Source organism: Ipomoea triloba, chromosome 2 (assembly GCF_003576645.1).
Source record: "Ipomoea triloba cultivar NCNSP0323 chromosome 2, ASM357664v1".
Taxonomy (NCBI): Eukaryota; Viridiplantae; Streptophyta; class Magnoliopsida; order Solanales; family Convolvulaceae; genus Ipomoea; species Ipomoea triloba.
The window spans coordinates 11,266,906-11,281,908 of record NC_044917.1 but is presented as its reverse complement, the minus strand read 5'-3'; the positions used below and the strand labels follow the sequence as shown (position 1 = coordinate 11,281,908).

Here is a 15,003-nt window from a genome sequence, read left to right as displayed (position 1 = left end):
CCCAAGTGATGAGGTCTATTTCACTAACTTGGTGCATGTCACACGTGCTTACCGGGCGAGAGAGATAACCTAGTGTCTTTCCCCTGATTATCCCTCCCTTTAAGATAAAAAGTTACAATATTAAAATGAATGGTTTCATTTAATTTAAGAAAAAAAAAAAAAAAAACCGAATCGAATACGAAAATATCAAACCTACGTTTAAACCTTAGATAGTTAGATTTTTATAACAGTCCAAGGCTTGGCCTATTTCCACCTCTGACGATGCTATATATGAAGAAGTAGTGGAGGAGATCAGAGCAAATCAATGGAAGTATGTATTTTTTCTGAGCTCTGAAGCTCCAACTCTTCTCTCTCGCTCAGCTGGAAATCGTTACAAAAGGGAACGCGAAAACGTCGTTGATTTTTCCTCACTATTAACCCAAGGTTAAAAAGATGAGTGTAGTTCCGGGAGAGACAATAGAAGTGATAGCTCAGAGCATCGGAATCAGCAATTTGTTGCCGGAAGTCTTACCGGCCCTAGCCACCGATGTCGAATACCGTCTCCGAGAAATAATGCAGGTCCCCCCACTATTTATTGAAAAAAAGAAAGACCCTATTAAAAATGTAGCTGAATTAGGGTAATTTCATGATCATATACAGGCAGAGTAATTTCAAAAATAAAAAATTAGGGGAAGTTTATCTTAAAATTCATATAATTGTTTCTTTAATGGAGTTTATTTGTTGTGAAAAGTTTTGCCCTTTCTTTTGTTGGGAAATTCAGGAGTCCATAAAATGCATGCGCCATTCGAAGAGGACAACGTTAACTGCCGAGGATGTCGATGCAGCACTTAGCATACGGAATGTTGAGGTACCCCTATTGATCTTTACTAGTCAATCTATCAATTCTAGACCTTTATTGTAACTGGAAAAGTGGTTCTTTCTCTATGTTTAGTTTGCAAGATTTCAAAATTTTGTCTTTGTGCTTAGTATGCAATATTTCCTGATGAAGTTCTAATTGGTTCATGTTTAATGATCTAGCCGGTATATGGATTCGCCTCTGGAGATCCTTTGCGGTTCAGCAGAGCTGCCGGGCATAAGGATTTGTTCTACATTGAAGAAAAGGATTTAGATTTTAAGGATGTAGGGAACTTTTTTCTCTGGACTTCTCTACTTGGGTCTAATAGTGTTTTTTATACTAATATAGGTCTTCTTTTTATTCGAGTGTTCTATTTATGTTCATGTTTCTTTTAGGTGATCGAAGCTCCACTACCGAAAGCTCCTTTAGATACTGTTCTTACTGCTCATTGGTTAGCTATAGAAGGAGTGCAGCCTGCTATTCCTGAAAATCCTCCTCTTGAAGGTTGGTGAAAGTATTGCACATAATTTGCTCCGCTTTGAACTGGTTTATTTGTTGGTACTAATATCTATATTCCAACAGCTCTTGTAGCACCTTCAGATAACAAAAAGACCGAGTGTAAAGATGATGGAGGTCCAATTGACCTCAAATTACCTGTAAAGCATGTCCTGTCCCGTGAGCTTCAGGTACCATAGACACTAGCTACTTATTAGCATCCTTTTTGCTGCTAATCATAAAATATTTAGTCATAAGGTTTCTTTTTGTCATGCAGCTATACTATGACAAAATTACAGATCTGGTGGTGAATAAGTCGAACTCTGTGCTTTTCAAAGAAGCAATAGTTAGTTTGGCAACAGATTGTGGACTCCATCCCTTAGTTCCTTACTTCACATACTTCATTTCAGATGAGGTGATTATAATATGCTGGAAATTAAGCACAATTGCTATGGTAGTGTGGCTGGCTAATGAGCTTCTATTATATTATCAGGTCTCAAGGAACTTGAATAACTTTCCTCTTCTATGTTCTTTGATGCGGCTTGTTTGGAGCCTGCTTCAGAATTCTCACATACACATTGAACCATATGTAAGTCCATTCTAGGAATACCACCTAATAGGAGTAGGTTATTTCTTTTCAATTTGTGAATTAAATATTGTGTACCTAAATGCATTTGTCAAGAAGTGCAATCTTGGATGCACTGTTAACTGCTTTACAAAAAGATAGCAAATAAGATCAATCATAAGGTGTTTACATGTTTAGTTCTGTACACTTTCTTGGAAAAAACAGAAATATCACAGAAACAGGAGCTGTCTTTGGAACTTCATCTTCTTGTAGGGCACATAGAAATAACATTGGTTTCAGCTGATGATTTTCTTATTTTCCTTAATGTTTTTTTTTTTCCCGGTGTTTTCAGCTGCACCAGTTGATGCCATCTGTAATGACATGTCTTGTAGCAAAGAGATTGGGGAATAAAGTTTTGGATAGCCACTGGGAGCTTAGAGACTTTGCTGCCAAGTTGGTTGCCCTGGTATGTAAGAGGTGAGGATCTTTGTTCTCTCTCTCTCTCTAGAGTGTTTGATTGAGGACAAAGGAGAAACATGGAACTCTATATGGTTATGAATTAGGTGTCAACTAAAATTTATGAGAGTGCTGTGGAATCACACAATAACTCGAAGCTTTCTACATCCTGATTGTTTTAGCTTTGCAGGTACGGTAATGTCTACCACAATCTCCAACCACGTGTTACAAGGACTTTGTTGCATGCTTTTCTGGATCCAACAAAGGCACTGCCTCAACATTATGGTGCAATACAAGGGCTAGCAGCAATTGGACCTAGTGTGGTAACTTCTTGTTCTTTCCATTTTATCTTCCCATCTTTTATCTTTATAGCTTCCCCGTGCTATAATTCGAAGATGCCACAACAATTGCCAAATGGTGATGTGCCGTTGTTTTTGTATAGGTTAGCCTGCTTTTGCTGCCCAATCTTGAGACTTACATGCGATTGCTGGAGCCCGAAATGCAACTAGACAAGCAAAAGAATGAGATGAAGAGGCATGAAGCATGGCGAGTGTATGGTGCCTTAATGGTGTGTTTTCTTTGTTTAATGAGTTTTATGTTTGGTGTTTAAGCCTTTCTGAAAGAATGCTTCCCTTAGCAACTCGTTCATGGAAAAATGGTTCTATACAACCTTAGTAGTTATTCCATGGTCATTACAGTGTGCAGCTGGCTTATGCATCTACGATCAGCTAAAGACACTTCCAACACTGTTATCTCCACCAGCATATGCTGCTTTGAAGTCCAAGAGGAAAGTCCTGACTTCAGTATCATCAAGTACGTATGCTCTTATAACCTAAGATTGGGTGAAGATCACTCAACTGGGCTATAATGCTCATGGGTCAAACCACACTAAAAAGACTGAATCCAATCAATTACCTTATAAACCCATATATTCTTTTATTTATTTATTTATTATTTATTTATTTATTTTATTTTAATAATAATGTGGGACTCTTAACACTCCTTCTCAAGTAGACAACCGAGTGATACAAAGTAGATCACTGATACCATGTTATAATATAAGATTGGGCCAAGGTCACTCAACTCGGCTATAATGCACATGGGTCAAACCACACTAAAAGATTGAATCCAATCAATTAGCTAGTCTAACCCATGACCTTATAAACTCATATATTCTCTCTTATATTTTTTCAATGTGGGATCCTTAACATATGCATTTACTTGTTACATGCTATTATGGCTAAAAAGGGATCATGGGACTAGAATTTAACACAATTTGCTAATGGCCTAATGTGGATCCTTGAGAAATACTACCTGTTAAATGAGTGATTCATGTTAATGAGCCATACCACTTCAGAATGTCTCTGATGGGTTTTAGAATTGGAAAACTTCCCGACTTCTTGTAAGTGGCTGTAGTCAAGATAAACAACAATGTTCTCCTTGTGAAATGCTTGGACATGCTGACTGTGGTTTCTTAATTTTTGCAAGATAAACGAAAAATTAGCATGGACAACATGATACAACAACAACAACCCCCACAAAAGAAACTGGTGACAGACGGGGCAGCTGGTGCTGTGCCATCAAACTCATTGCCTGGAGGGATGCAAGGAGCTACTAGTGGATACCCTACAAATCTAGGGGCTACTGATGGAGGTTTCGCATCAACGCCACAAGCTTTGTCAAGTGAGAATTCGCAAAGAATCAGCAGCAGAAAGGAGATGAGTGGCGCACAAGCCCCTAAATCACAAGCTGGTCTTAATCAGGCCTGGAAGCAAGATATAGATGCTGCGCATTTGCTACCTTTCCTATTTGAATACTATGGCGAAAGTATGCTGTCCTTTGTACCTGCACCTGAGTTGTTGGTCTTCCTGTGATCTTTAAACAGTGGCCGTCGGGATGCCCTAAGATTGTCAGTCTTGCTTTGATTCTTGCCTGCACCTGAAGATGCTATTTATGAGGTTGGAACAGAAATAGATTGGATTTTAAAGTTTTGTTTTGTTTTTTTTTTTATTGTATTTTTTAAATTTTTTTCATGTGGCATATTCTCATGTATACCCATTCTTAATATTATTCTTTATAAAACCTCCATTTTTCTGCCAAGTGCAATCAAAGAATAAACATAATGTTGATTTGAAGCAATCCTTGTGTACATTTCATTATCTTGTTAGTGTAAATTGACTTGTGCATATTTTGGATCACAGCTTCACTGAAACTTGAAGCCTAGTTTGCACCAAACTCCACATATAACTAAGTTAATCAATGGATACTTCAATGGTAGCTAACAAATATAATGTTGATAATGAATGTTATAATCATATTAGATAGTACAAAATTTAGTGTAAAATATTTAGTAACAAATACGGAACAATATTTTTGTGCTCATAACACTAATATTGTGAATTGATGCACGAGTTGCTTATCACATCAAGTGCAAACTTAACTTTATGAATCACTCAATTTTTTGTATTCTAGAAGAGATCTTACCTTGTAAATTCTTGTGAGATCTTGAATTATGTAAATGCTTCACTGAAATTACCAATAATCTTCTCAATCGTCTGATAAATTAGGCAAAGTGAACTAGATTTTTAGAAATCTAGTACTTGAGATATGTTATATGTTGAACTGATAAGGATATGGATATAAATTTGGTTTAGTATTAACAAGTGATTTTGTTGTTGTTGGCTTAGTATTTAATGCTTTGCCTCAAGTAAGCTATACTATACTGGTGAAGGCACAACATTTAAAACACATGAAATGTTCAGCTTGAAGATAAAACACCTTCATTATTCATGTATAGCCAAAAACTCAGAGCATTGTACAAAATTGAGGAAAGTCCCAGAGATTAATTTCTACTCTGCTAATAATAAACAATATACAAACGAAGCTGACAGTTTGTACCCATGACAGTTACGCAAAAAGAACATACACACAATAATATAAATAGATGCACATGCTCTCAAGTCTCAAGTACTTGTTTATCCATTTTATAACTCTACACACAATGCACGTTGTGGCCTCAGAGAAGGACTGAACTATGCATCCTCGATGAATAGCGAGCGCTTCACTCCCCTTCGCTTAAAATGGGGACGATCAGTGGCTTCATCTGCGCCAGATACACTATTGCCCACCTATCAAAGAAAATAACAAAACAAGCTCATCTTCTTGTGTTCTTTGTAATTTTTGCTTGTGAGTTGTGATGCGGAGTTGATAAAGAAATGAGCTTCAATCAACAATCAAAGAACAAATGGAAAAGGTTGGAAAATTTGATTCAGATAATGTCTGCTCTTTTAGAAAGGATAGCCAGTGAATCAACACAAAGATGGGAAGAAGTGCAGTCAGGTTATAGTGAAAGAAAAATTGCATGAAAGGAAGTCCAAAAAACAATTGTATCAACTTGCTAAGTGAAGATAAAATACAAAAATTAAGTGGCAATACCCACACCACTGTAAGCAGATAAAAGTAGAGAAGTAGCCGCACATTCTCAAATTGAGAAGCACAAACTCTTTTAAGCATTACTAACTAAGAAACAAAATATAGAAATACACAGCAACTTTGAGGACTATCAAACCAAGACAATAGGAATATATTAGCAGCCAACCTCTACCAGTGGTCTAGAAAATCTACACAACCATGCCAAATCTGTATTGCTAATAACAAAAACAAAAATGCACTTGGTTGGCAGACCATCATTTCCAACTATTGTATGACATTGCCTAAGGCAAATTTTAAACATTTAAAACTTTTGTAAGAAATAAGCTAATAGCTATGATGCATGTTTACAGTAAAGCCAGAAGTGCCATTGTCTGTGAACAAACTATTTGAGTCTCTCCCCTCTCAATAAAGGCCAAAAAAAATCAGGAAAAAGTTTAATTGTTGGTGATAACACAATTCCACACAACTCAACTATTAATAAGCCATCATAGAAGGGACTGAAGACACAAAAGTGTGAAATAATACGAGTGATGGTCTAAACATGTTAAGAGTCCCACATTGATAAAATAAGAGAGATCATATAAGGCTATGGGCTAGACTAGCTAATTGATTGGATTCAATTTTTAGTATGGTCTAGCCCATGTGCATTATAGCCCAGTTGAGGACTCAATCTTAGATTATAAGATGGTATCATAGCCTGACTCGGTTGTCTACCCGGGGCATTAGTGGCATCCAAAGCTTTCCTTTCAAAGGAGCGTCCAATCCAATTTCAAGTGATCAACCGTTTAGATTCAAAATGTGGCCCGGTTGTCCATGTGAGGGGGAGTGTTAAGAGTTCCATATTGATAAAATAAGAGAGAACATATGGGTTTATAAGGCTATGAGTTAGACTAGCTAATTGATTGGATTCAATCTTTTAGTGTGGTTTGACCCATGTCACCATGTGCATTATAGCCCAGTTGAGTGGCATTGACCCAATCTTAGATTATAACAAAACATAAAGGAAATTTTGACACAACTCCACTGCAAATTGAAGGCAGATATCAAGTATATAAGATAAAAATATATCATCAACAAGTCAACAACTAATCAATGAGTGTATACATTAGGTAATCAATCTGGGAATTTTTAACTCCTGCATGCACTTGTATCAATCAACATGCGCTACAAACTTAAATATATAAATGAACCAAATTCAGCACTATTCTTTGAGCTAAATGCATAAACAAATGAGAGTGAAAAGAAAAAAGAGGTGTAGAAAACAAGGAGAAGAAATATCTAGTATGAGAAATATGCATCTTTTCTTAATGAACCAATATAACTCTGCTAATGATCAAACTTACATCATCCAACAGCAAACTGTAGCGGTGAGAACCAAAGTCAAGTGTAACCTGCACGAGAATATACAGTTTTAGCCCATAAAGCCAAAAGTTTAACTTTTAGTGCAAAACAAATTTACTAGCAGCAATGCAAGTTGATCTATATCACCATTTTAACTACCTCAACAATATTGATCATAATTGAAGAACAAGAGAAGATGATTTATAAAAATTTAAAAAAAAAAAAAGAAAAGAAAAGAAAAGAAAAAGGAATAGAACCCCTACTTTAAAATAATTAAGATATAACATGAAATTTGCGCTAGTTTCTATATAAATTTCAAATATTCCAGTCTATCAGGACATTAATCATGATACTGATAAGTGAATGTAATTAGACCAAATTACTTTTCTTTACATACTAAATCTTACAAATATAATTGGTAATTTCCACTTCAAACTTCCATTAGCAACAATCATGGACATATTTACTAGATAGTAGATACAAAGTAAGTTGACGTGTAACAACATTTTAGCTACATCAACAAGACAACAATATTGATCATAATTCATCATCCGAAGAACAAGACAAGATGATTTAACAAAAATAAACAATGCTTGCATAATTTGTATAACAAACCCTACTTTAAAATAATTAAGATATTATTAAGTATGTGAAATTTCGCACTAGTTTCTATATAAATTCCAAACACTCCAGTACCACTGTACCAGCAGGAAATTAATCATGATATTGATAGGTGAATGTAATTACACCATATCAATTTCCTTCTTTACATGAGAAATCTTACAAATATAATTTGGTGATTTCCACTTCAAACTTCCACTAGCAACAATCCAGGACATTCTAGTTGTTTATCTAAGATAGCTAATCAGCAGACCATGATAAAATAAACAAAGCAGCTCTATCAATTGCTGGGCAGTATTTAGAATAAAAATCAGCCAACAACTTATAATCTTGCACCATTGTTTTAATCACAAAGCAATGCTCACTATAATAATTAACATTGAGAACCAAATAAAGAACAATAATATTTTAAGCATCTGAAAAGCTAGATATTTTCTTTCTTTTTTTGCCAGGGTACATGGCAAGCAGATCATATAAAGCAAATTGATCTTACAGATTGGTGGAAGCCCCTCTGTTGCAGCAGATTGTGATACACAGAGATGCAATAACTCCGACAGCCACAAAAATCAGAGTCGTCACCAAAAATCCCATCTCAACAATACTTAATGCAGCTACTTTCTGCAATAAAAAAAAATAAAATCCTAATATCACTACTATTATACTCCTGATTCCGAATTCAATAGAAAAGCAATGACCTGTAATCATCGGATCTGATAATACTAGCCATGAATTGAACTCTTTAAATTGATATTCGAATTATAATGCGAAATTCTAAAACCAAATACACATATCTAGATGATTATATGATACATTGGAAACAACTTTTTTTAAAAAATAAGTTCATTGGAAAAACTGATTATGCAACGACCTGTACACAATAACAGGTCAGTTCAATAGAGAGAAGGAGAGACCTTAATTCCGGCAAACGGAGGCGTAGAGAGGTTTACTGGATCTAGATCCGGCACGGCTTCGTCGATCAACGGTGTCCGACCACTGGAGTAGAACTTCCGTCTGGATTTGTGGGAGAGAACGATCAAATTATTGACTCGGGGCGGGCTGAAAATGGGCTGGAATCGTAGGTTTTAAGCAGCTCCGAAGACAATCCAAAATGGCCCAACAAACTCTAATAACAATCCAACCCAAATTGGTTCTAGTGGCAAAATTTTCTTTTTTCTTAATGTATATTTTTAATATACTAAAATTACATTACTAAATATATAGTATTATTTAATATTCTTTCAGTATTCAAATAATATATATGTAGCATATAAATAATTTATTTTTAATATATTAAAATATACATTTTATTCAGGTCTATTGAATAATGATGGGTTCTAATTGTAGAGCCCTTTTATTCAATTATTACACCACGACCATGGTCCATTATAAGGTAGGGCAATGATATAACATACATTTTTATTACATTGATGACGTGTTTCGTACAATTTATTTTTCACTTAATTTCAAAAAGGTGAAATTTTTTTGGAGTTTTGTTAGGAGAAATTGCAATTCTATAGATTTACAAATCATCAAATTTGAGGAATTGCAATTACATAATACATAGGAATACAATTTGGAGTGTGAGGATCAAATTGTCCTCCCTAATAATTATATATCTTTCCTTAGAAATTACAATTACACAAGTATTTTGGTCTTTATACTACTTATTACTTTTCAATCCACTATATTTATAATTCTCAATAATTTGATTCCTTATTCCTATCTTATTCTTTTTACATAGAATTGCAATTACTTCCCCCTAATTCCCTAATTGCAACCAAAATGCTTATAAAGGTAGAATTTTTAATACAATAAAGGTTCTTTTTTTTTTTTTATTGTGCATTATTTGAGTATTAAAAGTATATCATTTGATATATTACCAAATAATGTACCTTTACCACATAAATAATGTACATTTAGCATATTAAAAATTATATATTTAGTCATGGTTTACAATATAATTTGTCCCTTTTATTGGAGAAGGAAATAAGCACACATTATATCGTGGACCATGGTTTGGTCCACCTTACATTGTGAGACACCATAGACCGTAATCTATATCTTGCATTGTAAATTCTAATTCAAAATGATATTTAAATTATGTACCTGTAACTATAATGTGTAGATGACTCCAAGCATATTTAAAGCATACAATATAATATCTTTAATGACCTATGTATTAAATAGACTTTTAAAAAGACTTTAAGTCAGAATAGACCTGTTGTAGGCTCAGATTTGAGTCTAAAATAAAGCCTACATGTAAGTTCAAGCCTCAAGTTCTCATAGCAGGCTCAAGCATATTTATATTTTCTAAAGTTTCGCCTAATCTAGCCTATTTGAGTTGTTATACCATGGACAGGGTCCACCTTGCAAGGTGGACCATCGTTTTAAACTGTATGTGTATTTTTAGTATTAAAATTGTGAATTTTAGAATATAAATTGTGTTTCTAAATTAAAACACATAAATTGTGTTTATAAATCAAAATACATAAATTGTGTATGTTATCATTATGGGTTCGTAGTATACAAATTGTGAATTTTAAAAAGGTAAATTGTGAACATTAAAGTGAAACCAGATCGACAAAATAATTTGTCAGTTTATTTCCATCCCTAATACAGAGTAGTATTTACTGTATATATATATATATATATATATATATATATATATAAATATTTTTTTGAAAATAGTATTTACTGTATATATTTGGGAATAAGTTAAGAATTAAATCGACACAGAGATTGCTGTGCAGCCTATGCTATACTCGTCGCAAATTATACTATAGACCGCAGTCCACAATGAAAATAGATGGATGAAATGTTATTCATTTCATGTAACTGTAATTTTCTTTTAACACAATTGCATTATAAATTCAACACAAGTATAATATTAATTTAATACAAAGGCAGTATCAATCATGACCATGGTCCACAATGTATTGTGTTCTTGATCATGTTCCACGGTAACAACTGCCCCGACCCGGTCACTTATAATCTGGAATGATGGACTAAAAAGGCAACATTTCTCTTTCTATTTGTAGAGAAAATTAAAGAAGAAAAGATGGAGTCGGAGATCCAGAACTTCATCTGCATCTGGATTTCTGCCATTGCATCTTCTTGCTACTGTTATTTCATACCCAAACACATCCCTAGCGGCGCCGCTCGTCTTCTCTCCCTTTTCCCCGTCATCCTCCTCTTTATCGCCCTCCCTTTCCGCCTCACCGTCTTCCACCTCGCCGCCCCCACCATCTTCTACCTTGTTTGGCTCGCCAACTTCAAGCTCCTCCTCTTCGCCTTCGACCATGGCCCTTTGTCAGGCCATCACTACCCTCCACTGCCTCTCCTCCATTTCGTCGCTATTTCTCTTCTCCCCATCAAACTCTCGCAGGTCAACGTTTCTTCTTCAGATCCCAGGAACCCATCATCGTTCTTATTTGCCGTAAAAGCCCTTCTGCTGCCTTTAATCGTGTGGCTTTACAAGTTTAGGCAATATTTTAATCAAAATGTGGTCTTGGCTATTTACTGCTGCCATATCTATCTAGGGGTTGAGCTGGTGCTGTTTATCACGGCGGCTCCGATTCGATCCGTTCTTGGGCTGGAACTCGAGCCGCAGTTCAAGGAGCCTTACTTGGCCACCTCGCTCCAAGACTTCTGGGGTCGCCGGTGGAACCTCATGGTCCCCAATATTCTCCGGCCCACGGTGTACTTCCCGGTGCGGAACGTATCGGCGAAGATTCTGGGAAAGGAGTGGGCAAATCTGGCGGCGATTGTTGCCTCGTTCTTAGTGTCCGGTCTTATGCACGAGCTGATATACTATTATCTGAGTCGGGCCAGGCCCACGTGGGAGGTCACGTGGTTCTTTCTCCTACATGGGGTTTGTGTCGCGGCTGAGGTGATTGTAAAGAAGAAGGTGTTGGTCGGCGATTGGCGGCTGAATAGGGCGTTTTCCGGCCCGCTCACTTTGGGCTTCGTGGCGGTGACCGGTAACATGCTCTTTTTCCCGCAGATACTCAGAAATGGTTTAGACGTCAAGATCATAGATGAGTCCTTCATGTTGGCACGTTTTGTAAGAGACCATCTACCAGTTTAAGACTTTTAAGTCCGGGGACCAAGATCTTATTAAAGTATGTAACATGGTCCTTTCCTTTTATATTCTACTAATATTGTTTTTATTTTTATTATGATTTCACTTTTTTTTTTAAACAAAAAATCAATAGCATTATGGAAAAAAAGGGTATAATCTCTCCTATAATAAAGCCAGACATATTTGGTAAATAAAATTACTAAAACTTTTCCGCTCAATAGAAACGCCAGCGTTTAGGAAAAGGAAGAAGAGGTTTGGGCCGCAAGTTTGGAAAATGCATTTAAGTTTCCAATAAATCTTTTACGTTTCCCAATAAAATCGTTAATGTTCCCAATAAAATCTTTAGTTGGTAGTGGAAATCTGCCTATAAAAATAGGCAGGCACGCATGAACCAGATCAGAATTGTAAACCTCTTCAGTTTCAACCTAATTTACAGCCAAGAGTTTCAAGCAAACAGAAGGCAGACCAAAAGAAGCTGAAGGGAAAACCAATTCTTTTGTAGACTAAGGTATTTATTTTGTTGTTGAGAATTGAACATTCACAAATACAGCTTAGCTAATATGGAGTAAAGGCTCATAAATATTATAAATATAAATAGGTGGAGTTCATTCATACACAACCTCTGTTACTACACACAATCATGGCGATTCTGCTTTGTAAAATCTGGGAATCGGTTAGGCGAAGCTCCTGCGGCGGTGACGAACGGCGGCGCGATATGAGCTTCCGCGGCGAAGCTTTTTAATCGACATGGCAGCTTCAAATATTTGGTGACAGCCTCTGTAAAATCTGGGAATTGGTCTTCCACAAGCGAAGCTCCTGCGGCTGTGAGCCGGTGACCAACGGCGGCATCTAGCAACGAGCATCCGCAGCGAAGCTTATTGATCGACATGGCAGATTCAAATCCTTGGTGGCAGCCTCTGTAAAATCTGGGAATCGGTCTTCCACAGGCTAACCTCCTGCGACGGCGACCAACGGTGGCGATTTAGCGACGAGCATCCGCGGCGAAGTTTTTTGATCGACATGGCAGTTCAAATCTTTGGTAGCAGCAGTAGCTGGCAGATTGGAGCAGATGCGAGGGCAACAGATGATAATGGCGAAGTTTGGTAACGAATTTGGTGATGGCTGATGCTGAGCAAATTCTCACGATGTGAAGTAATGAGATCTAGCAAAAAAAAAAAAAAGAGCACTGATGTTGCTAATATGATTATAATAATTATAAATTATTATTATTATTATTTTTTTGAAAGTTAAATTATTATTTTATTAGAAAGTGGGGAATAAAGGTGCCCTCACACCCTTTGTTATGCAGATGTTGTTTTCAATAGCCGACAAGCCATACCACGCGTCAGCTGGTTGGGAAATTCAAAATCAAGACAAGAATTGATTGCAAACAAAAAATGAAGACAAGAATTGAAAGCAATCAAAGTTATCAAGTTGATAAATGTATAAATATTAGGGTCAAGAAATTATTTTGTGTGGGCTCAATAATATTTAAATAATAATAATAATAATTATCTGAACTAATTTTGGATCACATAAATATAACTCGCGTAATTATGTACCATAATATAATAACAATTTTAAAACTATTTGTTATTAAAATAATATTAATAGAATTTTTTGGGGTTACACTCTATTCTTTAAAATTATTTTAGAAGGATATTGGAATTTGTTTAGAGTTAACATAGGTAAGTTATGCCATGGATCCAGGTCTATCTTGCAATGTGGACCGGACAACTTTATGTTTATAATTTTAGATTTTAATATACAAAATTACATTACTTATTATTCACAATTTTGTTATATAGATTCAAAAATTATGTTATGTTGGTGAATATAGATTCAAAAATTATAAACAAGATTGATTGAGTTTATTTTGCAAGGTAGACCTAGGTCAATGGCATAATAACCGCTTATGGGTTAGCCTGAAATATCGTACACAATTTGGCTACAAATTTTTTTAGGACAATTCTGATTAATAGATTAGCGTATATATTTTGGACTTCTTGCATCTAAATGTAAATAAGCTGGAATTTGTTTCAAGGAATTTATTATTATATATATTATTTTAATTTTAATTGAATTTATTATTATAACTTATAAGTATTGTTTTAAACATATATACACACTCAAGTATATACGAATAACATACCTTTAATATCTATATTAATAATTATTCATATCAAATCAACATAATTATTAAATATATGAAAGAAAAAAGCTCATATCACATTTTTATGTATAAAATTTAATAACATTAATTATTTTTAATAACATTGTATAATTTAATATTTTAAATTTTTAGTGTGTGCGTCACATAAGTTTTATGCTAATAATTATAATATTTGAGCATATGTTGAATGTATTATCAATAAAAGTAGAATAGATTTTAAAATTTTTGCATATATTTATAAGTAATATCCAAATAATTATAAACTAAACTTATAGCTTAAAAATATTATATTGTAGATCATTTTAATACCAAATAAATCATTTCATTTTTTAAAACATTATCAACGATAAAATTACTTAAATTTTATGCCGTGCATCGCACGGGACAATACTAGTAATAAACTAAAGTGAAAATATAATTGTCCCAGGCATTGAGTTTAAAAAGAAAATTGTAAGTATTGTATTAACCAAGTTGTAATTTTGTCGAGAGTTCATTCTAGGAATGCTTCAAGACTAATAATATTTATTAATTTTATCCTTGATTTTTAATTGGATCATAAATAGTCTCTAAAATAATGATATTTATTAATTTATATTATCAACTTTTAAGTTGATCATAAATGGTCTATTGATTATTGATTTTGTTCCATTGGCTATATATATATATAGAGAGGGAGATGAGTTTCTGTGCGGTTGGCCTTCTCCATTGGGGTTGTGCAGTTGCTTTAGGTGCATAGTTTTCCTTCTTAAGGTGCGTGATTTGTGTGCTTATGATGCACCAGTGGTGAAACTTAAGGTGAGTAAACCTAAAGCTTAAGATGCGTGATTTTCCCTAAAGCTTAAGATGCGTGATTTTTAAGATGCTATACTTTCCTTCTTAAGTTGCGTGATTTGTATCCCTACTTAAGGTGCGCCAGTTGTTTAAACTTAAGGTGCACCACTTTAAAATTTTAGGTGCGTAGTTTGTGTTTTTAAGGTGCGTGGTTTGTGTACACAATGTACGTC

The 15,003-nt window shown here is 34.8% G+C and overlaps 2 protein-coding genes across 3 annotated transcripts; both read left to right on the top strand.

Moving 5' to 3' along the window:
• The first annotated feature begins 216 nt into the window (after window positions 1-216).
• LOC116005859 (transcription initiation factor TFIID subunit 6-like) lies at window positions 217-4,490 on the top strand. The gene is made up of 12 exons (XM_031246099.1): window positions 217-558; window positions 761-847; window positions 1,018-1,119; window positions 1,231-1,339; window positions 1,418-1,521; window positions 1,608-1,745; window positions 1,824-1,919; window positions 2,248-2,372; window positions 2,542-2,674; window positions 2,794-2,919; window positions 3,050-3,164; window positions 3,840-4,490. The coding sequence occupies exons 1-12, from the start codon at window positions 433-435 to the stop codon at window positions 4,223-4,225; spliced, it is 1,647 nt and encodes a 548-aa protein (XP_031101959.1). The 5' UTR covers window positions 217-432; the 3' UTR covers window positions 4,226-4,490.
• A 6,292-nt stretch (window positions 4,491-10,782) lies between these two features.
• LOC116007241 (long-chain-alcohol O-fatty-acyltransferase-like) lies at window positions 10,783-13,122 on the top strand. Of its 2 annotated transcripts, XR_004095224.1 has the most exons (3): window positions 10,783-11,866; window positions 12,263-12,334; window positions 12,425-13,121. XR_004095224.1 is itself a non-coding variant. In XM_031247872.1 (2 exons), exon 1 carries the CDS (start codon window positions 10,804-10,806, stop codon window positions 11,830-11,832), a length of 1,029 nt encoding a protein of 342 aa, XP_031103732.1. In that variant the 5' UTR covers window positions 10,783-10,803; the 3' UTR covers window positions 11,833-11,866; window positions 12,263-13,122. The 2 variants fall into 2 exon arrangements, 1 of the variants encoding a protein (XP_031103732.1); XM_031247872.1 differs by having other exon boundaries at window positions 12,263-13,122.
• The last annotated feature ends 1,881 nt before the right edge of the window (window positions 13,123-15,003 follow it).

Coding starts and splice junctions, on each gene's coding strand:
- LOC116005859 (XM_031246099.1), top strand. CDS start 433: ATGAGTGTAGTTCCGGGAGAGACAATAGAAGTGATAGCTCAGAGCATC. Junction 559..760: donor GTCTCCGAGAAATAATGCAG/GTCCCCCCACTA, acceptor TGGGAAATTCAG/GAGTCCATAAAATGCATGCG. Junction 1,920..2,247: donor ACATACACATTGAACCATAT/GTAAGTCCATTC, acceptor CGGTGTTTTCAG/CTGCACCAGTTGATGCCATC.
- LOC116007241 (XM_031247872.1), top strand. CDS start 10,804: ATGGAGTCGGAGATCCAGAACTTCATCTGCATCTGGATTTCTGCCATT.